We start from the raw sequence: 27,616 nt of genomic DNA on the forward strand, positions 1-27,616 counted from the left end.
GTTCGCAACTACACAAGGTCACCTCGTCTCACAACGATTACATTGCTACATACGCAACTACACTGCGACGACCGAGACCCACAGTGATTACATTGCTCCATACGCAACTACACAAGGTCACCTAGTCTCACATCGATTACATTGCTACATACGCAACTACAATGCTATGACTTAGGCCCAATAGTAATTACATTGCTACATACGCAACTACGCTGCGACGACTCAGGCCTAATAGTGATTACATTGTTACATACGCAACTACACAAGGTCACCTAGTTTCATAGCGATTACATTGCTACATACGGTGTAGAACATACCCTTCGGTGACCAGTCGGAACATACTGGTGATATTTCACACCCCGGATATAGAGCCGGCCACTCTCGCCCACGGTAGTTAACCGATACATGGCTGTTTTACAAATTCAAGTATACAATTTATGCAAATATGGATTACGGTCACTTCAATAATACAGTTTTAGCAAAACCAACATTTTTTCAAACAAAGTAGAGATGATACTCGAAATCTCTAATTTTCCCAAAACCTGTACCCCGAAAATCCCGCATTTTTATTCGATAGATTTTTCCAAATAAGTATTCAAATCATACATACGATCGTAGTCTACAAGCTTACCGATCCTGATTTCAAAAATGGACTGATATAAACAGAATCCCCTTACCTTAACCCGAATTCCAGTTACGAACTCTACGGTTCCCAAAACTGCGAATCGAGACTCCAAAACCTACAAAACACAGTACAATACATGCTTACAATTTGTACTATTACACATATATTGAATCAGAAACGGAAATCAAGCCTTACCTCGATTTTAACCCGAAACCCGAAATCGCTCGAAACGAGATTTCAATCTGCTAGAAACGTAGAGAATCTTTCACTGATCCTTGTAATAACTTTGGATTTGCGAATCAGGTGACAAACGGCGAAGAAATCGAAGAGAGAGAGAGAGAGAGAGCTTTGAATTCTAGAGAGAGAGGGAGAGGATTTCCAAACTTAGCAACTAAGCAACCCTCAAAAGATCTTTTAAAGACCTTTGACCTGGGCGATTTCGTCGACGAGACAGCGATTTCGTCGACGAATCCTGATATTTCCAACTTTCCAGACCTCTCGGCTTTTTCTCGTCGACGAGCCTCTGAATTTCGCCAAAGAGAAGCCTTCAGCCTTCGTCGACGAATTGTGGCCTTGTCGGCGAAGTCTGTGAAATTCCATTTTTATCCCTCTTTTACATAAAAAATCCATATATCATGGTGCGGGTTCTTACAACCTCCTCTCCTTACAAAAATTTCGTCCTCAAAATTTGCAATCTCTCATTACGAACACATTCATACTATTATACACATACACACCCTGAAGTGAAACGACGGCCATTTATACGTAGCCCCTTCACGATACATACATACACACTATAGAAAACACAGCAGCCATTTCTACGCAGCCCCGTTATCATACATACATACTCTAGAGAATACGGCGGCCATTTATACGCAACCCCGTTACCATACATACATACATACTCTAGAGAATACGATAGCCATTTATACGCAGCCCCGTTACGATACATACATACATTCCCTTATGGCGGAGGAATACTGTGGTTACATACATACACGGTCTCAGGAGCTTGCAATACTACAGGACCCTCCTAGAGACTAACCACTAAATACAATACGATAACAGAGGTTTACATACATACATACATACTCATACCACCCTACTATCCAAGTACTACTCAGAACAATTGTGGATACTTCCGGCATATTTCCGTTTCCAGTTCCCAAGAAGCTTCCTCAACCTCGTGGTTCCGCCACAATACCTTCACCAACGGTATTTCTTTGGTACGAAACTTCTGAACTTTACGGTCCAGAACTTGAATAGGTATTTCCTCATACGCTAAAGTATCCTCGATTTTCAACTCATCATAATTGAAAACATGAGATGGATCCAACACGTACCTTCTCAACATGGATACATGAAACACATCGTGGACCCTCGAGAATGCTGGAGGTAGTGCAACTCTGTAGGCTACTGGACCCACTCGCTCAATGACCTCAAATGGTCCGATATACTTCGGGCTCAACTTGCCCTTCCTTCCGAATCTCATTACTCCCTTCATCGGAGCAATTCTAAGGAATACTTTACCCTCTACCTCGAACTCTAACTCATGGCGGCGAACATCCACGTAACTCTTCTTCTGACTCTGAGCCGATCTAATCCTCTCCCGGATCAAACCTACCTTCTCAGATGCCTGCTGCACGAGTTCAGGTCCTAAAACCTGACGTTCACCGACTTCATCCCAATACAAAGGAGATCGACACCTTCGACCATACAAAGCTTCAAACGGTGCCATCCGGTAATTAAGTCCATGGAAATGTGCTCCCATTTTCACGCCGGTATAGGTAAGGGCTGCAACGGCCCTGCCAGCCTTTGGTGTTCAGCTTTCACCTGCTGACATGACACTGCTCCACGAACCGGGCAATATCCCTATTCATACCACTCCACCAGAAGGACTCGCGCAAATCCCGATACATTTTCGTACTACCTGGATATACTGTATACAAAGAACGATGCACTTCATCTAGAATCGCCCTTCTGATCTCATCGTCATTTGGAACACACAATTTGGTCCCAAACCTTAACACACCTTTGTCAGAGATGTTAAAATCTATAGCCAAACCCTGCTGCACTTTCTCCACAATCTCAATTAACTCTACATCATTGGCCTGCACGGCTTTAATACGCTTATACAAGGTCGGCAGAATCACCAAGCTAGCAATGAAAGCCTGATGATAACCGGATACCATTTCCACGCCAAGGCTTTTCAGATCCCGTTTGACATGATGTTGAGCTACAACTGCAGATACTGCTGCATGTTTTGACTTTCGACTTAACGCATCAGCTACCACATTATCTTTCCCCGGATGATAATTGATCGTGTAATCGTAGTCCTTGATCAACTCTAGCCACCGCCTCTGCCCCATATTCAGCTCCTTCTGCGTGAAAAAGTACCTGAGGCTTTTTTCGTCAATGAAAATCTCACACTGAATATCGTACAGGTAGTGTCGCTGGATTTTTAGGGCATAAACTACAACAGCCAATTCCAGATCATGCGTAGGGTAATTCTTCTCATACTCTTTAAGTTGCCAAGAAGCAGAAGTTACCACCTTACCCTGTTGCATAAGCACACATCCCAAACCTTTCAGAGACGTGTCGCTATAAATCATAAAACTCCCATCCCCCGAATGAATGGTCAATACTGGAGCAGTAACTTGGCGGTGCTTCAACTCCTGAAAGTACTGCTCGCAATCACTGGTCCACTCAAATTGCACTCCTTTCTTAGTCAATCGTGTCAGAGGTCTAGACAATTTAGAAAAATCTTCCACGAATCGACAATAGTAACCTGCCAGTCCCAGAAAACTCCAAACCTCCTGCACACTCTTCGGTTTAACCCAGTCGACCACAGCTTCAATCTTACTAGGATCAACAGAGATACTACCCCTAGACACCACATGGTCTAAGAACGCGACATGATTCAACCAGAACTCACATTTATTCAGCTTAGCAAACAATTTCTTCTCCCGTAAAATCTGTAGTACCAATTTCAAATGGTATTTATGCTCTTCCGAACTTTTCGAATATACTAGAATTTCGTCAATGAACACCACTACGAACTGATCCAGGTACTTATGAAATACCCTGTTCATCAGATCCATGAACACTGCCGGCGCATTGGTTAACCCAAACGGCATAACCAAGAATTCATAGTGGCCGTATCTGGTTCGGAAAGTAGTCTTCGCTACGTCCTTAGATCTAACCCTCACCTGATGATACCCTGACCGTAGGTCAATCTTCGAAAAGACATGCGTTCCTTGCAGCTAGTTAAAGAGATCATTTATATGAGGCAAAGGGTAACGGTTCTTCCCCGTCACTTAGTTGATCTCACGGTAGTCAATGCACATACGCATCGACTCATCCTTTTTCTTCACAAACAGTACTAAAGCTCCCCAGGGTGAAACACTAGGTCGAATGAATCCCCTGTCCAGTAATTCGTGCAACTGCTCCTTCAACTCCTGAAGTTCTGTTGGAGCCATCCAGTACGGAGTTTTAGAGATCGGTGCCTTGCCAGACAGCAACTCAATCGTAAACTCCACCTCACGATCTAGAGGTAAACGGGTAAATCGTCTGGAAACACATTTGGAAACTCGTTGATCACCTGAATATCCTCGAGTCTCGACTCATCCCTCAGCGGCTCCTTCACGCAGGCTAAGTACCCCTGACACCCATCCAAGAGTAACCTCTTCGCCTGTAGTGCCGACAGAATCTGTGGCGTCGAACGCACACACGATCCCACGAATTCATACTCCTGCTCCCCAGGAGGTCTGAACACTACTGCCTTCCTACGACAATCAATCACCGCATAGTTGGAGTACAACCAATCCATTCCCAGAATGACGTCGAAACTTGACATCTTGTATACTACAAGATTTGCCGGTAGCAGTCTCTCCTGAATCACAACTGGGCAGTTTCCTAACATCTTACTACAAATCGTTACACTCCCAGTCGGCGTAGTCATAGACAACATCTCCTTTATCACACCGGTTTCAACCCCACACAATTTCACAAAGCTAGCAGATTTGAACAAATGGGTTGCCCCTGAATCAAATAACACAACAGCTCTATTCGAAAGCAATAACATGGTACCTGTCACCACGTTCCCAGCATGTTTTGCATCTGCTGGAGTAAGTGAATATACTCTCGTCGGAGCCGTGGTTGCCTGGTGGTTCCCTCGTGGCATCTGATTACTCCAACGGTTTTGGCTCTGTGCAGGCTAATCCTCCTTTGTTCTTGACAGCTCTTTGCCATGTGGCCTGACTTGCCACAATTGTAGCAAACACCCTAGAATGACTGACATTCGCCATCATGCCATTTACGACATTTGATGGTACGGAGGGTGGATCCCTCTAAGAACTCGCTCGCTCGGTGTTCTGCCGATAACCAGAGTTGTAATTCTTCTTCTTCTACTACTTACTTTGCCGATAACCACTCTGAGGACCAGAAGATACTGGCCTCTTCCCCTGAACCTGCACTACCTCATCTCCCCGAAGGTCGGTCTCAACTATGGTGGCTTTATCCATCAGGACAAAGAACTCAAGAATCTGCAGCATCCCCACAAGACGACGGATGTCTTTCCTCAGACCCCTTTCGAGCCTCCGAGCCTTCTCGTGCTCATTCGGAACCAAGTACGTCGCAAATCTAGATAATTCGATAAATCTGACAGCATACTTCTGCACCGTCAAAGTACCCTGTATCAGGCTTGAAAACTCATCGGCCTTCACATCTCGAGTGGAGATTGGAAAGTATCTCTCGAAAAATACCTCCTTGAAACGGCCCCAGATCATACCAGATGGATCAGCTCTCTGCCTCTCAAACAGACTGACCGTCGTCCACCATCGCCCTGCCTCCCCAGTCAGATGAAAGGTAGCGTACAAGACCTTCTGCTTCACAGTGCAGTGGAGGACTTCCAGAATCCTCTCAGTCTTTTCGATCCTGTCTGTTAGGAATATACGAACAAATTCCTGAAACCTATGAGAAACAAATAGAGAAAGAATAACGCCAAAGAAAAAATTCAATCACACGCACAAGACAATATTTACGTGGTTCGGCAATTTTGCCTACGTCCACGGAGTTGCGGGGATTTCAATATTATTAGGAAGAAAGCACAGAGAGTGCGGCGATACAATTCTCTCGCTCTCGCTCTCTCTCGCGGATACAACCACTCAAACCCTAATCACCCGAAAGCACCCTTTTTATATGTTGGGCCTCACGGTCCAAGCCTTCGCTCCATGGACTAAGCCTTAGGATAGAAATCTCTAATTAAACAGAGGTCGGGTCGTCATCCAAATTAAGACACAACTAGGCTCCACAAAAGCCCAACACAGTCCTCCGTCACTATCAGATCAGGTCCTCCCGTAAATGTCGGAGGGTGCATGCGTGTGAACCTCTCGATGGTGCACCCCGCATCAGTAGGAGAGCTCTTGCGTCTCCTAACACTCCGCCCAATCTCACGGACCACCTGTCTTGCCAAACCACGAGACACAGAAGGAGACTCCTTGCTTGTCGTCTCCTCAGAGCCACTTTCCAAATTATTATCTTTGGGCTCCATTCTGAAATAGAATAGGAATCGGTTAGAATTCCTATATCGTACACAGTTAACACAATCATAGACCTAATCATGTCAACTATTACTCTCACAGGTCTAAGCCTGTCTCGTCACACCGACACGTATCCATCAATGGTCTGCCCTGCCTTTACTGGAATCGTCATTCTAGGAAAAACACGGAATATCGCTGATATATCTCGATCTAGCAACAGAACAACCCTTGACCAACACTACCCATATCTTACATCCTATACTTTGGTATGTGCACATCAATACTCCTAACCAAGTCTACAAGACCTAACAACCTGGTTAGCTTTGATACCAAGCTGTCACGCCCCGAACCCGAAAATGGGACCCAGGGGTGAATTTAGTAACCTAATCTGTCTCTGTACCAATTAAAACATACATGATACAGCGTAAAAAGAGGGTCCAACCTCGTGGGGTGAACGGATGCCCTATATACATACACATAAACATCTATACTCATCAAAATATGCAGTGGAATACGGTCTTTTATACATAACCAGTATCATACCAGAGTCTATACAAACTAGGATATACGTTCCCATAATACAAAACATACCCCAGATATCTACAAAAACTATTCCGACAACCTGGATACCAAAACTCATACCTAATAGGTACTAGTAGTAGCTATGACACCCTTGCTTCCAGATGCTAGGATGCTACTTACGGCTACCTGAGGGACCTGAAAAACATTGTACGTACATTCGGGGTGAGACACTTCTCAGTAAGGGAGAAAACAGGTTATATTAGTGTGTGGCATAGCGGTGTTATTTTACATACTTCATAACACTATAAAATACGATACAGTTCGAAATATTTCCATGCAGTTTCATACATATACATATAGTTCCAGTATTTTCACAAAAACCCTTCCAGTACATATGATACCCAAAACATACGATCAGTGTTGTCACACTAATTCGCAACTACACAAGGTCACCTCGTCTCACAGCGATTATATTGCTACATACGCAACTACGCTGCGACAACCGAGGCCCACAGTGATTACATTGCTCCATACGCAACTACACATGGTCACCTAGTCTCACATCGATTACATTGCTACATACGCAACTACAATGCGACGACTCAGGCCCAATAGTGATTACATTGCTACATACGCAACTACGCTGCGACGACTCAGGGCTAATAGTGATTACATTGTTACATACGCAACTACACAAGGTCACCTAGTCTCACAGCGATTACATTGCTACATACGGTGTAAAACACACCCTTCGGTGACCAGTCGGAACATACTGGTGATATTTCACACCTCGGATATAGAGCCGGCCACTCTCGCCCACAGTAGTTAACCGATACATGGCTGTTTTACAAATCCCTGGAATCATTTTGGAACTCACGTTCCTATATATTTCAGCGTACGGTAATTAGCCGCCACATAGCTATTTTACAAATACCTGGAACAAATACATACAACCATACATACTACACTTATTTGGTTACGGCAAATCATATCGTTTACAAATTCAAGTAGACAGTTTATACAAATATGGATTACGGTCACCTCAATAATACAGTTCTAGTAAAACCAACAGTTTTCCAAACAAAGTAGAGATGATACCCGAAATCCCCAATTTTCTCGAAAACTGAACCCCAAAAATCCCGCATTTTTATCCGATAGATTTTCCCAAATAAGTAGTCAAATCATACATACGATCGTAGCCTACAAGCTTACCTATCCCGATTTCAAATATGGACTGATATAAACAAAATTCCCTTACCTTAACTCGAATTCCAACTACGAACTCTATGGTTCCCAAAACTGCGAACCGAGTCTCCCAAACCTACAAACCACAGTACAATACATGCTTACAATCCGTACTATTACACATATACTGAATCAGAAACGAAAACAGAGCATTACCTCGATTTTAACCCGAAATCCGAAATCGCTCGAAATGAGATTCCGATCCGCTAAAAACGTAGAGAATCTTTCACTGATCCCCGTAGTAATTTTGGATTTGCGAATCGGGTGATAAATGGCGAAGAAATTGAAGAGAGAGAGAGAGAGAGCTTCAAATTCTAGAGAGAGAGGGAGAGGATTTCCAAACTTAGCAACTAAGCAACCCCGAAAAGATCTTTTAAAGACCTTTGACTCAGGTGATTTCGTCGACGAGATGGCGTCCTTGTTGACAAGGTCTTCATAAATTTCGCTGACGAGATAGCGATTTCGTCGACGAATCCTGATATTTCCAACTTTCTAGACCTCTCAGCTTTTTTTCTTCGACGAGGCTCTGAATTTCGTTGACGAGAAGCCTTCAACCTTCGTTGACGAATTATGGCCTCATCGACGAAATCTGTGAAATTCCATTTTTACCCCTCTTTTACATAAAAAATCCATATATCATGGTGCGGGTTCTTACAGAGCACAAAGCAAAGCCCTTCAACAGATGAAGAGAAGGAAGATGTGGAAAGAATTCCATATGCCTCAGCAGTAGGAAGCTTGATGTATGCAATGGTTTGTACGAGGCCAAACATAGCCCATGCAATTGGTGTTAGCTAGTTTCTCTCAGATCTAGGAAGAGAACATTGAAATGCGGTAAAGTGGATTATGAGATATCTGCAAGGCACTTCCAAGTTGAGTCTCAGCTTTTGGGAGTGGCAAACCAATGTTGGTTGGCTACACAAATTCTGATATGGTTGGAGATGTGGATACCCGTAAGTCTATTTCGGGTTATTGATCACTTTCTCAGGAGGGGCTGTTTCTTGGCAGTCGAGGTTACAAAAATGTATTGCTCTTTCTACAACTGAAGCAGAGTTGATTGCAACAATAGAAGCTTGTAAAGAGTTGCTATGGATGAAAAAGTTTTTACAGGAGCTTGGTTTCATGCAACAACAATGTGTTGTTTTGTGATAATTAGAGTACTATTCACCTTGCTAAGAATTCTTAATTTCATTCGAGGTCGAAACACATTGATATAAGGTACCATTAGATAAGAGATACTTTTAATGACAAGTTGATAGCTCTTAAGAAAATTCACACTGATGATAATGGCTCCGATATGTTAACGAAGGCTCTAGCAAGGGAGAAGCTTGAGATTTGTCGCTTGACCGTTGGGATGGCGAATCCCCCCACCTAGTTGGGAAGGGGGAGATTTGTTGGGTTGGGTTTCCCTCCTAATTGAGGATATCCCAAACTTGCTCAATACAGGCCCATGTGTGGAGAGGCCCATTTGGGAGAATAGGGTTAAACCCTATCCTTTGTTGCTGCAAAGAGTGGTGCACAATTAGAAAATAAGAAAAAGGAGAGAGAGCCGTGGCCGCCGTAGAGAGAGAGAGCTGTCCAGTCTTGATAAAGTGCTTCGATCAATGAGCATTCGTGATCCGATTGAGCTGAAAATTGGCAGGGATGTTCATGACACGTGAAGCTTCATTGTGAATGGTGGAGATTGGATTCTGAGTATTTGGTGTCGATTTTCAGCCCATGAGCAGTAGCCTCGGTTTTTCCTGCCGCCACAGAGAGAGAAAGCTGTCCAGTCTTGATCAACTGCTCCGATCAATGAGCATTCGTGGTCCGATTGGGCTGAAAATTTATAGGGATGTTCATGACATGTGAATCTTCATTGTGAGTGGTGGAGAGTGGATTCTGAGCATTCATTATTGTTGTTTTCATCCCGTGAACAGTAGCCTATGTTTTGGTGAGATCTTTCTTTAATTCTTGTAGAAGTTGATTTATGCCAAAGAATTTTATTTCTTGAAGATAGTTACTGATTTTATGCCTCTAGTTGAGACTAGAGAAGACTTATGTATTCCCGTAATTGTTGATAGTGGAATTGTTTGAGTGGACTATGGTCCCGTGGTTTTTCCTTCTCACATCGAGAAGGTTTTCCATGTAAAAATCGTGTCTTGTGCTTGTGGTGTTTGGATATATATTTTTCACATATATATTGCTCTATTTTATAGTTTCTTGCAGATTCACACAAAGAGGGAGTTTGAGTATTGTTGTTTCTCCCAACAGTGCCCATGCCTTAGGGTCTATTTATAAGCACACATGACCCTTCATTACACATGTACTTAATAAATATGATGTGTTCAAAATAAATAGATACATGTCTAAGCTCAAGGTATTATCACTATATTAATATTATGAATTTCATGAATCAATGACAATTAAATATATATACTCCCATTCCAAGGTGTAAATTAGAATAGGTTTTCTGTATTTCTTAAATTGAATCATATGTACAAGCTGATATGTTATACTTATAATACAATCGGGTATGCTAAAGATGGAAACAATCTCCTAAAATAATCTTTTTTAATAATAGACAATTCTCTACATAAATATCCCCTAAATCACTCCAAGACACTCATGATTTCTACACTTCCCCTCAAGTTGGATAATAGATATTGAAAATATCCAACTTGTATATGAAATCATCAAAACTCTGTCAAGCTAACCCTTTGGTAAAGATGTCTGCTGTTTGTTCCTTGGTAGGAACATAAGTCATACAAATGGTTCTTTCTTCAACCTTTTCTTTGATAAAATGTCGGTCCACTTCTACATGCTCAGTTTTGTCATGTTGAACTGCATTGAGAGAGATATTGATGGCTGCTTTGTTATCACAGTAGAGTTTGATAAGGAATTTCACCGTGATCTGTAGTTCTTCCAAAAGTTTTCGTAACCACAGTCCTTCACATATCCCTTGTGCAACTGCCCTGAACTCAGCTTCAGCACTACTTTGAGCCACTATATTCTGTTTTTTACTCTTCCAAGTCGCCAAATTTCCCCATACAAAGGTGCAATATCTGGTGTAAGACCTTCTATCTTCCGTTGATCTTGCCCAGTCAGCATCTGTGAAAACTTCTACTTGCTTTCACACTTCTTGAAGAAGAGTCCTTTGCTCGGAGAACCCTTGAGATACCTAAGAATCTTGTACACATCCTCTAGGTGAGTCGTCTTTGGTGAATGCATGTGTTGGCTTACCACACTTATTGCAAATGTGATGTCGGGTTTGGTATGTGATAGATAGATTAGTTTACCAACCAATCTATGATAACTCTCCTTTTCAACTGATATTCTGCAATCTTCAACTCTTTTTACTGCTTCAATGGGGGTTTCACTAGGTTTGCATCCAAGCATGCTAGCTTCGGTTAGGAGATCAAGGATATACTTTCTTCAATCGTTCTATCTCCACTGTATCATCCCCAGTTAGGATTATATCATCAACATACACTATCAGAATTGTTTTCTTCCCACTTTCAGATTGTTGGAAAAACATAGTGTGATCTGATTGTCCTTGTCGATATCCTTGGATCTTTATCACCTTCGCAAATATGTCGAACCATGCTCTAGGAGATTGCTTGAGTCCATACAGGGACTTCTTGAGTTTACATACTCTATTTTTTTCACCTTTCTTATTGAAACCTGGTGGTATCGTCATGTAGACTTCTTCCTCTAACTCGCCATTTAGAAATGTATTCTTAATGTCGAGTTGCTGAAGTGGTCAATCCAAGTTGGCTGCCAAGGACAAGAGAACTCGAACTGTATTCAATTTTGCCATTGGTGCAAATGTCTCTGTGTAGTCAATGCCATAGGTATGTGTAAACCCTTGTGCAACAAGATGGGCTTTATACCATTCAACTGTCCCATCAACTCTATATTTCACTGTGAAGACCCATTTGCAGCCTACTGGCTTCTTCCCTCTCGGTAAATCATAACATCCTAAGTTCGATTCTTTTCCAGGGTCCGCATTTCCTCCATGACAGCTTCCCTCCATTTAGGAATCTCTAAGGCTTCTTGGATATTCTTTGGAATTTTTATCCCGTTAAGGTTAGAGGTAAAAGCACAACACCCTGTAGACAGAGTTTTATAAGACATGTATTTTGACCAGGGATGGAGAGTACATGACCTAGTTTGTTTTCTGAGAGCAATGGGTAAATTAATGTCATCAGGAGCAAACTTATCAGAAGGAAGTTCGTGGCCATTTGGATTTATTACCTGATCAAGATTGGGCATGGACTCATGGTTGTTCGGAGCTATCACCGGTTCCAACTCTCTTGGTGCCTCAGGTATGATATTCTCCCTGTTCTTTGATTTTGGCTTCCCTAAGTAGACAAATATCTCCTTGGTATTTTGTTTTTCTGCATCACCCCCTGAGTTTAAGTGGTCTTTTGTACATGACAGATCAGGGAATGGTGTAGTGGTGTTGACAGACTCAGTGTATGACACAGATTCATTAACAGAGAAATCAAAGAATCGATCTTCACCCCAATTCTCCCCCTGAAGAGAGGGCTTTTGAAAGTAAGGAGTGGTTTCAAAGAATGTGACATCAAGGCTAACAAATAATTTTTTTGTGACATGATCATAACATTTGTAGTCTTTCTAAGTATAAGAGTAAGCAATAAAAATGCACTTAATGGCACGAGGTTCCAATTTATCCCTATTGTGAACATGAACATGTACAAATGCAGTACACCCAAAAATTTTTAGGGAGAGATTGGAGTTGAGTCGAGAATTGGAAAAACATTCTTGGAATTTTTGAAGAGGAGTGACAAAAGAAAGAACCCGACTAGACATTTTATTAATGAGATATGTAGCTGTTAAAATGACATTGCCCCAAAAATATATTTTCATATTTGTAGTGAACATCAATGCTCGAGCTGCTTCAAGAATATGCCTATTTTTGCGTTCGGCAACCCCATTTAGTTGAGGGGTATCCACACAGAAACTTTGATAGATGATTCCATTTTCTTGAAGATAATTTCCCAAGATATTATTGAAATATTTTGTACCATTATCAGTACGCAAGATTTGAATGTGAGTTTGGAATTGTGTTTGAATCGTGCAGTGGAAATTGATAAAAAAAGAATGGACTTTAGTTTTATCTCTCAACAGGTAAACCCAACAAATACGAGTGTGATCATCAATAAAAGTAACAAACCATTTCATGTGAGCGTGATTAAGAGAGCGTGAGGGTATCCATAAATCACTGTGAATCATAGTAAAAGGTCTAGATGGTTTGTTTGTGGATTTTGGAAAACAATTACGTTGGTGTTTTGTAAGTTCACAAATCTCATACTGAAAATCAGAAGACGTCTTATTTGAACAAATGGAAGGAAATAAAAGTCTTAAGTTTTGAAAATTTGGATGACCCATCCTAGAATGCCATAACAAAATTTCACTATCTCTAAAAACAGATGTAGAATCACAAATAGCAGTTTGACATTGTTCACTCATATTCACCTCCTCAAAGTAGTAGAGTCCCTCACACTCCTTAGCATTGCCAATCGTCTTCCCCGATGATAGGTCCTGGAAAACATAGTGAGAGGAAACAAATTTAGCAGAGCAATTGAAATCTTTTGTCAATTGGCTAATGAATAACAAATTGTAAGACAGCCTAAGGACGGGTAGGACAAATTCTAGAGTTATTGAGTCAGAGATTCGAATACTCCCTTTGCTTGCAACAAATGAGAGTGATCCATCTGTAATTTTAACTTTCAAATTTCCAGCACAAGGTGAATAGGACGAGATTAGATGATAGGAATCGGTCATATGATCAGAGGCACCAGAGTCAATTATTCATGGTGATTTGTAGTGAGAGATGGTATTTAAGGTTGTTAAAAAATTACCTCGGTAGGCTAAAAAACTAGAAGGAATATGTGTGGAAGACTGACCCAATGCTTGAATGGTAGAGAACATTTTATAGAGTTCCTCCAGCTATTCTGGACAGAATGCGCCACTTGAAGTGGAATTGTTATTTTTCTCACCTTGTGGTTTCTTGGCTGGGTTATCAATAACAGCTTGGTAGCCATGATTTTTGGGATTCTTTCTCAGCTTCCAATCCGCGAGCTTCTCATGTATTTCCTAGAAATTATCTTTTGAGTGGCCCGGATTGCGGCATTGCTCACACCAGGGTCTTCCTTTTTACTTTTTTTTGGCTTGTCCTTGAAAACAAAGGTGTAGTCCCAAGAGGGGGGGGGGGTGAATTGGGTTTTAAAAATTTCCTTTTAATTTTTTTTAAGAATTCTCAACTTCTTGTTGATTTATCAAATACACAAGAACTTATTTCTTTTTTATACAGTCCACAACACAATTAAACAAACAATCAATTACACCAAACTTTAAAACCAACCAATCAAATCCCCAAAATATTCAATCAAGACGGTTAGTTTGTTTGTAGCTCTGTAGTGAATGAAAGTATGATTCAAGCCCTATGATAATGAATTTGCTTTTTCAAAATGTAGTGCAATATAAAATCCAATACTCTTTCCAAAAGCTTAGACGTTAAATAAATTTCAGTTAAAGAGACTTTGGGTGTTTCACCAATCAATGTACTCCCTCACGGTTTCTGCAAAGTATGGATCAACCAACGTACTTCCTTTCGGTTTCCGCAATCCCAAAAGCAAATTAAACTTAGTTTATTTAATATCTAATACACGTAGTGTATATGATTAAGAAATTTAGAACATCCATGCAGTTAATATATGCTGAAAGTTAAGAGAGTAAAGGAAAGAGAGAGACTCTGGGATTTTACGAGGTTTGGATTATCCCCAGCCTACGTCCTCGCCTTTGGCAGACCACCAAAGGATTCACTAAAACCAGTTCCTTTGTCGGGCGGAATAACACCGTTTACACACTCTTTTAGTATGCTAGAGCCCGCCTCTCTAAGTGATATCCCCTCGCTTAGCTAATGATCCGAACACCTCGAATCGTCCAAGAATTACAAAAAATATGAAGTAAACACTGCATACAATAACACTCTCTAAACATAGTAGATTAGTACAAATTGAGCACTAGGTATTTCAACAATTTAAATACCAATAAGAAATAAAATTGAAGCTCAAGTGTAGAGATCACCAAGGGTTCTTTTGTTATTGAGAAAACTCAGTATGAGAACCGTAGGTTGATGTTGCAGCAGCAATTCATAAGTTATCTCCCCAGCAAGAGTATGAGCAATAAAGAACTTTGAGAGAGATTGAGAATTTGAATGCAAGTTTGTTGTATAATTGCTTGGTTATGAATTTCTTGGGACTAAGGTAGTATTTATAGACTTTTTAGGATTAGTTTTCTTGTTCCCCAAGTTACTTGGAGTGTCCACCAAGTTTTTATAACGCTCATAATTGAAAAACTAATTTTTAAAATTTTCCTGTTGAAGTTTAAAAACTTGAAATCCCATGGAGTCAGTCGGCTAGACAAGCGACTGGGTAGTGTTTTTCATAGGGTCAGTCGATTGAGGCCCTTCTGTCTGTCAGAAATTAAATTCAGTAAATTGTCAGTCGGCTGACTGAATCATGTTCAAAAAGTGTTAGTCGGCTGGACATTGTCAGTCGGCTGACTAATTTTTAGTGCAAACTATCAGTCGGCTGGGCAGTTATTCATTCTAGTGTTTTCCTGGCAGTCGGCTGAATAAACCTAGTGTAATCTGGTTAGTCAGCCGACCAGTTATTTTTCTGGTTTTTCATTTTGAGTTTTCAAAATTAGTTTTGCTCTCTTGCTTTGATCTTTCATAAAACATTTTTCAGGTTGTTAAAATAGGTCTCTAAGTTCATAAATATCCCCTAAAGAGCTTCAACAATATTTCAAAAGATATTTAAAATATGAAGCACTTACATAAAGACTTCTAAGACTTTGAACATTCTTGGCGCTTGAGTCTTCATGCTTGTCTTTTCTTTGATCTTTCTTTTGCTTTGCTTTCTTTTGCGTTTCTTGTTTTTCTTCAAGCTTTGATATACTTTCAAGCTCTCTCTCATATACTTCAAGCTTTAAAATGTCATCTTGAAATCTATGCTTCAAGCTTCATTTTCATGCTTGATCCTTGTGAGTCCTGAAATATCATTACTCAACAAATATGTTAAGTTTCACTTGTTTGTTAGCATCAAAATAAGATGTTAAGCCTTGTTAGGTCAGCAGTCCTAACAAGAGTTCCTCTTGAAATGAGGGCAGACATTTTGCGCCCATTGTTTCCGATCAGAATCGGCTCCTTCAACATCACTTTGCAACAGTTCTCCTCTCGTCTCACCTTCGAGAAAACTTCTCGAGTTGAAATCCTCCCTCACACCTCGTCCAAGTCTCGGTTGAGTGTGACCAAAAATTCAAAGACTTGTTCATTCTCGAGTCTTTTCTTGTATTGGGCACCGTCTCCAGGGCATTCCCATTCTTCCTCAATGCTCAAGTCGAGTTCTTGCCAGAGATTCGTCATCTCCATATAGTAGGCATTGACTTCTCTTTCTCCTTGCCACATCTACCATAGCCAAGTTTTGATCTCAAAGATTTGAGAGTAGCTTTCAACGTCTGAGTATGTCTCTCAGACAACATCCCAGATGTCCTTCGCCGTCGGTAGGAGCAAATAGGTCTTGCTGATTGAAGGTTTCATGGAGTTCATTAGCCACGCAGTCACCATGGAGTTCTCGGGCTTCCACTTCTACAGAGCTGCAGTGTTGGTTGAGGCGGGCTTCTTCTTCTCACCGGTAAGGTAGACTAACTTTTCTTTGCCGTCAATTATGAGTTTGATTGACTGAGCCCATTTATAGAAATTCTTTCCGTTCAGTCTCTCCATCGAAAGTGGGAAGGACGAGTTGTCTAGCCCATTCGAATTCAAGGTGGAGGTGGCTTCAGTCTCGCCGTCGAAAGCTTCAGAGGTGCTCGACCCTTTGCTGTTGACGGCTCCTTCTGCCATCGTTAACTAGGATTATAGAAACCCTAGCTCTGATACCATGAAATCAGAATAGGTTTCTGTATTTCTTGACTTGGATCATATGTACAAACTGATACATTATACTTATAATACAATCGGGTATGCTAAAGATGGAAACAATCTTCTAAAATAATCTCTTTTAATAATAGACAATTCTCTACGTAAATATCCCCTAAATCACTCCAAGACACTCGGGATTTCTACAAAGGTTCATATCCCTTTCCTAGGATATCACCTATATTTGTAAATTAATAATATTAAAATGCACCAATGCTGATTAAATATTTTGTGGATTTGACATCTAGGAATGACACTATTTAGAGGACATTGCATGCATAGGGGGATCATGTGTCAACTATGCAACTGACCTAGGTTCAACCTAGGACTTTTGGCCAGGTATCTAACTTTAAGGCATAGGTTCAGTCATCATTCATGGTACAAGCCTCCATCATTCTGCTGAGGCTTGCACTTCAGAGTTGGGTATTAGAAAGTCTAAGTTTGATGGAATTTCATTTAGCAGGAGTAGCTTCTGTCTGTGTATCATCCTATTGTATGTTTTTCTGGCGTTCTCTTGATGTTTCAGGAGATGTGGCAAGTTAGAACTGTCTACAATCTAATTTCGAACAACTCAGTGATTTTTCTTCTATAGTTCTATCCTTTAGCACAATAGTTTGCTCCTAGTACTTTTCAGTTATGAAATACTTGCAATTTGTGTATCAGAATTTGGGTCTTAGCAGATGTATCTTTAATGCAAAATTTGCAATTATATGTTCACAATAGCAATTTAAAGGCCACCTATTTTTTACTGTCTGGTAGTATCCAACACCTGGACAATATTTTCAAGCTTGCATGGTGGGATGAGCATTGTTTAACTGCTGCTACTCAAGGATCAAAACTGTCTTGATGCTTGACTTGTTATGCCACATTGATATCATGCACCCTTGTTTGTGAATAGTTCAAGTTTGCTCTAGGCATCTTTGGAGCATGAATTTGAATATTTTTGTTGGCTGCACTACCCAAGCCTCCATCACAACTTGGTATATTTTACTTTGCAATTCAGGTAGAATTGAGAAGAGAGATTCAACAGTTAAAAGACCAGCGACTTAAGAAGTTTTCTTCATCTGTGCATGTTGAGGGAAGAGAGTGTGAGTTAGTTGTTGAAGCTAGTGCAAACCTTCATGAATCCATACTCATTGTGGGAGGATTTGATGGTTTTTCATGGTTGTCGGATTTAAATTCCTATTCTCCTTCACTGGATTTGATGAAATCTCTAAGGCCTATGAACTTTGTTCGTACATATGCCTCAGCAGCAAAGTTGAATGGTGAACTCTATATTTTTGGTGGTGTAGATGGTGATTTATGGTATGATACAGGTATTAGCTGCAAACTTCTTTCTATAACATTTTGTCTTGTAAAACTTTTAGTGTTTTACATAATAATAACATTGCAATTTTATTGTATGAAGTTGAATCATACAATCCAATGAGTAATCAGTGGTCTAGTTGTCCTCCGTTGAATCAAAAGAAGGCAAGCTTGGCTGGAATTTCTTTAAACAGCAAGATCTTCGCAATTGGTGGTGGAAATGGAGTTGAATGTTTTTCGGATGTGGAAATGCTTGATCCAAATGTAGGAAGTTGGATCTTCGCTCCGTCAATGTTTCACAAGGTACTTTTAGATTTATATGTGGGTCAAGTACGGACTATGGTATTTCCATGTGTGTTTCCTGGGTGTAGAATTTAATATCAATTTACAAGGTATTGATATCAATTTCAGTGATCAGTTATGCAATAATCATTGCTCATTTGTTGGCATTTCTATGATATAGCACCTCTGCTTCTCTCTCCGTGTATGTGTGTGAAATCTCTAATTTTTTGTCACAAAATTTTATCATCAGATTTTAGGACTGCTTTATATTTGGAACATGCTTGCACATTCTTCCCTGCTTATTGGCACTTGTATGCATGAGGGAAGGTTCAATATTTTTAGCAAGGGGTTTATTAATTGCTAATTTTTCTTATTTTTTCATTTAAACTTTATTTATTTTACTACAAAACACAGCACCCAAGCCTTAATAAATTCTACCAGTTGTAGTCAGCTAAAAATATGGAAATTGTAGTCATTTTCCACGTGTTATTTGATCTTCCAATTTTTTTAACTGTATATTTGTTTCTGGTATCTGCTTATACCCTTCAAAATGTTGTGCTGTTGAAAGAACTGTGGTACCACTAAGGGTTTGTTTGGATAAAAAATTTTGATTTGGGAAAGGAAAGGTAAGAAAAATAAGAAGGAAATTCATTTTTTATTGTATTTTCCCTCTATGATAAATATTATTAAAATGAAAAATTCTTCTAATACAATAAAAAGAAAAAAAATTAAGAAAAATCAAATGTTAGTGATGCATAAGATCAAATTTTTGTTCATTAATTTTTTGGTATGTTTTTTGATGTTCTTACTTTCTTTGATAACCAAACAAAAAAAATGGATACCCACATATTTATCTTTCCTTTCCCTAACATTTTCCAAGTTCCAAATAGACCTTAAATTAAAATGCCAAATTATATAAGAGCAGTGTTGCAGATTGTCGTGCCCGTCCTTTTACAAGTTTACATTGGTAAAACAACTATGTTAGTACTGTTCATCTGGTGAGTAGAAAAAGATTTCCTGTGTCCATGATATAAAACACATAAAGGTTTTGTTTGGAACTCAAAAAATATTAGGTAAAGGAAGGAAAATATCAAAGAATCGACATTTTTATGTTCGGTTATCAAGAAAAGTAGGAAAGAAAATAAAAAATATACCAAATGTATAAACAAAATTTTGATTTTACACATCATTAATATTTATTTTTTCTTAATTTTTAGTCAAATTAAAACAAACTTCCACTTTTGATAGTATTTAATAGGGAAGGAAAATATAAACCTTATTTTCCTGTCCTTTCCTCAAGTAAAATCTTTGATCTGAACAGACTTGACGGAAGCTTTATATGGTTTGATTACATATATTCTCAAGATGCTGGAAGTTGTTCTTGATTGTTTCTTCTATTGCAGCGATTTGCTCCAGCTGCAGCAGAAATTAATGGCATTCTCTATGTTGTTGGAGGTTATGATGGGAAGGATTACTTGAAGTAAGGCACCTTCTCAGTTTTATTTATCTTGTTCTCATTTACTTTTTCTGCGGGGTGGATAAGTAGAACTGTTAGATTTCCATTCATATGGATGACTACATGTATACTACATGCATATGAACTTATACATATGTTCATGAATGCATATGTTCTTAAGAAAAATTTACAGTGAGGCAGCACCATCATCCATGGTTCCACTGCATTAATATGCAAGCGAATTGGCATAGAGGTGGTTATAAATAAATTTGATATTCTTTCCTATCTGATGCTAGAAAATTTTCATAAGAAGGACCTTCAACTTATTTTATGAACCATGATCAAGTAAAGATAAGGAAAGAAATTCAAAATATACCTTACTCTATTTCCATGGAGATGGATCAAACTTCTATTCCTCAGCAAGTCAAGGGAATGATTCGATTAGATTTGTTGGGTTTTCCTTCTTTGTGCTCATGATGTTTTATGTTATCTTATGGAGTTTTGTTTGTTTTCCACTTATATTTGTTTAGTTCTTAGTTTTAGTGGTTGCTGGTCTTTGGTTTTCTTGGTTTGGTTTATGTTGGTTTAGTTAGTTTTAGGGTCTTGGAGTTTGCTTTTGTTGTCCCAAAGTCTCAAGATTGGAATCACGGTATTCCTCCGTCATAAGTGAGGTGTTTTCTAATAAAGTTAGGAGGTGCCGCCCTCTTTTACCAAAAAATAAAAATAAACAAGTCTATCATGCAGAGTACTACTTGATCTTCTCTCCCGTTACTCGTATGTTTGGCTTAGTGATGGATGTTATACCAAACTTGATTATTGAGTGGTGGGAGGGACCAAAAACCCTTTATACAAAAATTTTTAAGTGACTCAATCCATCAAAGAGTCATAAACATACATATGACATTTTCCTTCCTCCAAGGTGAGTATACTTTGATTAAAGGTGATACATTCCTTAATTATACACTAATTAAGGAGATTCATGACTTTGATAAATGCATCTCTATTATTTCAATGTAACTTGATTGGAAGACTTTACGTTAACCATTTTAAATACATGACTTTGGTCATTGTATCTTATATACCAATAAATAAGGTACTTGACTTTGGCCAATGTCCCTTTATATATACATTAATCAGTTGAAGTTATAACTTAATACTTAGTTAATTATTTATATGTAGGCACACACTATGTGATCATGAAGATCACCCATACATATATATAAAAATTTCCAACATTTGAATGATAAAATCTGCCTTGTCCCTAGTCCCTACCAAGAAAGATAGATTTCCCATACTTGACGTTTGTGCCAAAGTTCTTAATGTTCCGTCTTCAATTACTATGTGTTCTGGAAATTCATGCTGATTATTCCTACCAACTCAGATCAGTTGAAAGATTTGATCCTCGAGAACATTCATGGACTAGGATAGCAAGTATGAGCACGAGGAGAGGGTGTCACTCTTTGGCTGTTCTGAACAATAAGTTGTAAGTTGTTCTCATCATTGGTTTTTTCATTTTGATTTTTTGAAGCAAGATTTTTATAAATTGGTTTTTCATGTAGATACGCTCTGGGCGGTTTCAATGGAGCTAGAATGGTCCCAACAGTTGAAGCTTTAGATCCTCGCTTCGGTGCATGGATGACACAGGAATCAATGAATGATTCTAGGGGATACTCTGGTGCCGTCACAATTGGAGATTCGATTTATGTAATTGGAGGGATGGAGGTCAATGACGAAATTTTGGACACGGTATGTCATATTATCAAATTTCTATCAACTTTTCATTATCGTGTTTCTATCGAATCATTTAAAAAAATAAAAATTTCATGGTTTGTCTTCAAACACCCCATCACAGGTGGAATCTTACAAGGAGAATCAGGGTTGGCAGGTAACCAACCTGAAAGCTGTAGGGAAGAGATGTTTTTTCTCTGCTATTGTTTTGTGAGAAAGGGAATGAGGGAACCCACTGCGTCATTATCTTAATGTTGTGTCTATGCCTCTGTGTTCTTGGCGCTGCCCTTTGATCATAGCTTGTAAATGCTGGTAATAGATATACTTTTTGAACACACCAAATGTGAGACACTGCCCTGTGAGTATGCCATATTTGAATAGTTTGTGGTTGTTCTTTGTTATTGTAAACTCTTAACAATGTCGTTTTTGAAAAGTTGATGGCATGAATTGAAGTACATTTTGTGAAGTCTGAACTTATTTTCTTTATAAACTGTCTTATGATTTGTTTGTATTTGGTACAAAAGAATGGAATATAATAGAATGAAATTAATTTTTATAATTTTATGCATTGGTTACATACTTTCTTATTCCATGCCACTTCTATTCTATTTCATGTACCAAGCATTGGGTTAACATAATGGTTTGTAGAATGAGATGGAATGGAGATAAAATTCAAATGGAGGACATGAAAATAATAAGCTGCTTGATTTTAGTATATTATAATTTGGTGTGGTAGGGGTTTTGGATACTTGTGCAATACCATACCTTCTCACGTCTGTTATCTATTGAGTTATATTGAAAGATGAAACAATTGAATATTTTCTTTATTACTTTGTTCATATGTACATCCCAATATATAATACGATTACCTATTCTAAATAAGGAAATAATTTCCTTATTGAATAATATCAAATCCCCCATATTTACCCACTTCCCTAATTTGTATATTATTTACAATGATACTCGGGATTGACATTTTAACACTCCCCTCAAATTGGATAATAAATATTAATCATCTCCAACTTACTAATAAGATCATCAAAGCTCTGTCGTCCCAATCCTTTAGTGAGAATATCTGCAGTTTGCTCCTTGGTTGGTTCATAAATCAAACATATAATTTCTTCTTTAATTTTCTCTTTGATGAAGTGTCTGTTTACATCCACATGTTTAGTCCTGTCATGTTGAATTGAATTAAGAGAGATGCTAATAGCTGCCTTATTGTCATTGTAGAGTTTGATAGGAAGGTTCACCAGGACCCATAATTCCTCTAAGAGTTTTCGTAACCATAATCCTTCACATATCCCTTGAGCAATTGTCATGAATTCAGCTTCAGCACTACTACGAGTCACCACATTCTGTTTTTTTGCTTCTCCAAGTTACGAGGTTTCTCTAGACGAATGTACAATAACCTGTGGTGGACCTTTTATCTTCCACTGATCTTGTCTAATCTGCATCCGTCAAAATTTCTACTTCTTTGCTTTCACATTTCTTAAAGAAGAGTCCTCTTCTCGGGGATTCCTTGAGATATCTAAGGATCTTGTATACGGCATCTACGTGAATTTCTTTTGGTGAATGCATGTGTTGACTTACTACACTGACTGCAAATGCAATATCTGATCTAGTATATGATAGGTAGATCAGCTTGCCAACTAATCTCTGATACCTCTCATTTTCTATTGATTTTCCACAATCTTCAACCTCTTTATTGTTTCCATCGCGGTTTCGCTGGGTTTGCATCCTAGCATGCTAGTTTCAACTAGGAGGTCAGTAACATACTTTCGCTGAGAGACATTAATTCTCTTTTTCGTTCTTGCCACTTCCATGCCCAAAAAATACCGCATTTGTCCCAAGTCTTTAACTTCAAATTCAGTAGTCAGAACCTTCTTCAATCTCTCCATTTCTACAGTATCATCGCCAGTAAGGATTATATCATCAACATACACTATTAGAATTGTTCTCTTACCTCCTTCAGACTGTTGGAAGAACAGTATATGGTATGATTGCCCTTGTCGATACCCTTGATTCTTTAGTATCTTTGCGAATCTGTTGAACCACCCTCTAGGAGATTGTTTGAGCCATATAACGATTTCTTGAGTTTACACACTCTGTTTTCTTCACCTGTTCTACTGAATCCTGGTGGTATAGTCATGTATACTTCCTCTTCTAATTCTCCATTTAAGAAAACATTTTTAATATCAAGTTGTTGTAGTGGCCAATTTAAATTAGCTGCTAAGGATAAGAGAACCCGAACTGTATTTAAATTTGCCATTGGTGCAAATGTTTCAGTATAGTCAATGTCGTAAATTTGTGTAAAGCCTTTTGCAACAAGTTTGGCTTTATATCTTTTAACTGTTCCATCATATTTATATTTTACTGTGAAGACTCATTTACAACCCACTGGCTTCTTCCCTTTCGGTAGATCTATCAACTTCTAAGTTCCAATTTTTTCTAGGGCTTGCATTTCTTCCATGACTGCCTCTCTCCATTTTGGTATTTCTAGAGCTTCCTGAATGTTTTTTGGCATTTTTATCCTGTCAAGGTTAGAGACAAACGCATGATATCCTGTAGACAAACTTTTATAAGACATGTATTTTGACCAAGGGTATTGAGTACATGACTTGGTTTGTTTTTTGATTGCAATAGGTAAATTGATATCATCAGGTGTAGGATTATCAAAGGAAGACTCAATTACCAGATCGGGATTAGGCATGGGCTCATGGTTATTCGGAGCCATCACCGGTTCCAACGCTCTTGGTGCCTCAGGTATGAGATTCTCCCTCTCCTTTGTTTTCGGCTTTCTTGAGTAAACCAGTATGTCTGCGTTGTTTTGCTCTCCTGCATCTCCCCCTGAGGGTAAGTGTTCTGTTGTGTTTGGCAAGTTAGGAAGTAATGAAATGGAAGGCTCGATAGATGGGTCAGGGAATGGAGTAATTGGAGTAACCGAAGAGAATGACGCAGATTCAGTAGTAAAGAGATCAAAGAACCGATGTTCACTCCATTTCTCCCCTTGAAGAGAGGGCTTTGGGAAATAAGGAGTGGTTTCAAAGAAAGTGACATCAAGACTAACGAATAGTCGTTTTGAGACCGGATCATAGCATTTGTAGCCTTTATGGGTAGGTGAATAACCAAGGAAGACACATTTAATGGCACGAGGATCCAATTTATCGCGATGGTGTGCATGGATATGAACAAAAGCAATACAACCAAAGATTTTTAGTAGGAGACTGGAAGGGAGTCGAGAGGTAGGAAAGTGTTCCTGGAATTTCTGAAGAGGGGTGACAAATGAAAGTGCCCGACTTGGCATTCGATTAATGAGATGTGTGACTGTTAAGATGACATCGCCCCAAAAATAATGTTTTATGTTGGTAGTAAACATTAATGCTCGGGCTATTTCAAGTATATGTCTATTTTTTCGTTCAGTAACCCTATTTTGTTGAGGGATATCCACACAAGAACTTTGATGAACAATCCCATTATCTTGAAGATAAGTTCCCACGATGGTATTAAAATATTTCGTACCATTATCAGTACGTAAAATCTGAATATGAGTCTGGAACTGTGTATGAATCATGGTATGAAAATTGATGAAAGTGGAGCGGACTTCAGTTTTGTCTTTCAATAAGTAGACCCAACAAAGACGAGTATGGTCATCGATAAAGGTAACAAACCATTTTGTATTGGTGCGATTTAGGGAACGTGAGGGACCCCATACATCATTGTGAAACATAGTAAATGAGCGAGATGGTTTGTATATGGATGATGGAAAAGAAGTACGACGATGTTTAGCAAGCTCACATACTTCACATTGAAACTCAAAAGCTATTTTATTTGAACAAATAGAAGGAAACAAACGTTTTAAATATTGAAAATTGGGATGACCTATCTGTAAATGCCATAACAAAAGTTCACTATTTCTAGAAGTAGATGTAGAATCACAAATTGCAGTATTACATAGTTCACCCAAACTTGCCTTCTCAAAGTAGTAGAGTCCCTCATACGCTTTAGCAGTGCCAATCATCTTTCCCAATGATAGGTCCTGAAAAACACAATGAGAGGAAATAAATTTAGCAGAACAATTCGAGTCTTTTGTTAACTGACTGATGGATAATAGATTGCAAGATAACTTGGGGACATGTAGGACCGATTGTAAAGTTAAAGAATCAGATATGCGAATACTTCCTTTTCCAGCAACTGGTGAGAGAGAGTCATCTGCAATTTTTACCCTCAAATTCTCGGCATATGGTGAGTAGGATGAAAAATATTGATAAGACCCAGTCATATGATCGGATGCACCTGAATCAATTATCCATGGAGATTTGTAACAGGATGTAGTATTTAAAGCTAACAGATAATTACCTCGGTGAGCCAGGGAACCAGAGGAAGACTGACCCGATGTTTGCATTGATGAAATCATCTTATATAGCTGATCCAACTGTTTAGGACTAAATGCACTGCTGGAAGAGGTATTGTTGTTCTCTCCTTGTAATCTCTCAGTTGATCCATCAGTGCTGGCCTGGTACCCACGATTTTTTTGGTATTGTCTCGGTTTACAATCTGCCGGTTTTCCATGAATCTCCTAGCAGGTATTTTTTAAATGACCTGTTTTTTGGCAATGTTCACACCATAATTTACCTTTTTGTGGTCGTTCACTAGGTCCACCTGGGCCTTTTGATACAAGAGTCGAGACATCCGGCCCAGTGTGGCCATCTACTTTTTGGCCGGATACGGGTACGGGTAGGTCCAGCCCAGCAGGTTCATTTTGAGGCCACAACATCACACGCCTCATGTTCTCTTCCCTCCTGATCTCTGTGAAAACTTCTCGGGTTGAAGGGAGAGGTCGTCGGCCAAGGTTCTGTCGCCTCACGTCGTCAAGCTCTCGATTCAGGCCGGCAAGAAACTCGAAGACCCTCTTGTTTTCGAGCCTCCTTTGGTATCGCATGCTATCGTCGGAGCACTCCCACTCCTCGTCGATGCTCAGATCGAGCTCCTGCCAGAGATGAGTCATCTCCATGAAATACTCGGTAACACCTCTCTCACCTTGGCTCATCTACCACAATCGAGTCTTGATATCGAAGATTTGAGAGTAGCTTTCGACGTCGGAGTATGTCTCACGTACGGCTTCCCAAACTTCCTTCGCCGTTGGCAAGAACAAGTAGACTTTTTCGATTGATGGTTGCATCGAGTTGACGAGCCAAGTTATGACCATGGAGTTTTTGAACCTCCATCTTTGCAAGGCTACATCGTTGTAGGTTTCTGGTTTTCCCATTCATCGGTAAGATAACCGAGCTTTCCTTTTTTCCCTCAATCACCAATTTCATGGATTGAGCCCATTCACAGAAATTTTTTCCATTTAATTTTTCCAATGAGAGTGGAAAGACTGTGTTATCCAGCCCATTCGAACCCCCACCGGATGTGGCCTCTGAGTCACCGATGATATTTGCAGAAGAGGTAGAGCCTCTGCTGTTGACTATGCTGTTAGCCATCGTTTAACTAGGTTTAAGAAAACCTAGCTCTGATACCATGAAAGAAGAAATGATAGAATATTTTCTTCATTACTTTGTTCGTATGTACATACCAATATATAATACGAATAAGGAAACAATTTCCATACTGAATAATATCAAATCCCCCATATTTGCTCACTTCCCTAATTTGTATATTATTTACAATGATACTCGGGATTGAGATTTTAACATATATGGTTTGCTTGGTCACCCATTTTGGAATTATTTAATCCACGTCCAAATGTTGATAATATTCTTTGTAATCTCTTGAGCTCTAAATAGAATGATCAACTTAGACCAATGCTAGTATCTTTTTCATTTGAAATTTTATTGCCGAGTAATGCAATGTTACATGATTAAAAGTAACTCAAAACACATTGACATGATGGAGTCTAAAATTATTTAGGCATCCAACTTCGTACT

At 39.2% G+C, this 27,616-nt stretch overlaps 1 protein-coding gene across 2 annotated transcripts in view; it reads left to right on the top strand.

Annotated features, from left to right (window-relative positions):
• The window catches only part of LOC131166019 (uncharacterized), a 57,819-nt gene extending 35,571 nt beyond the window's left edge, over nucleotides 1-22,248 (top strand). For both annotated transcript variants that reach the window (XM_058124235.1, XM_058124234.1), the window contains exons 7-12: nucleotides 17,922-18,234; nucleotides 18,327-18,526; nucleotides 19,909-19,985; nucleotides 21,343-21,444; nucleotides 21,521-21,707; nucleotides 21,814-22,248. In XM_058124235.1, the coding sequence (XP_057980218.1) occupies nucleotides 17,922-18,234; nucleotides 18,327-18,526; nucleotides 19,909-19,985; nucleotides 21,343-21,444; nucleotides 21,521-21,707; nucleotides 21,814-21,903 (969 nt within the window). In that variant the 3' untranslated portion in view covers nucleotides 21,904-22,248. The remainder of the gene's footprint in view (nucleotides 1-17,921; nucleotides 18,235-18,326; nucleotides 18,527-19,908; nucleotides 19,986-21,342; nucleotides 21,445-21,520; nucleotides 21,708-21,813) is intronic.
• The last annotated feature ends 5,368 nt before the right edge of the window (nucleotides 22,249-27,616 follow it).

The sequence above is a fragment of the Malania oleifera genome, chromosome 10, assembly GCF_029873635.1.
Source record: "Malania oleifera isolate guangnan ecotype guangnan chromosome 10, ASM2987363v1, whole genome shotgun sequence".
Lineage (NCBI taxonomy): Eukaryota > Viridiplantae > Streptophyta > Magnoliopsida > Santalales > Ximeniaceae > Malania > Malania oleifera.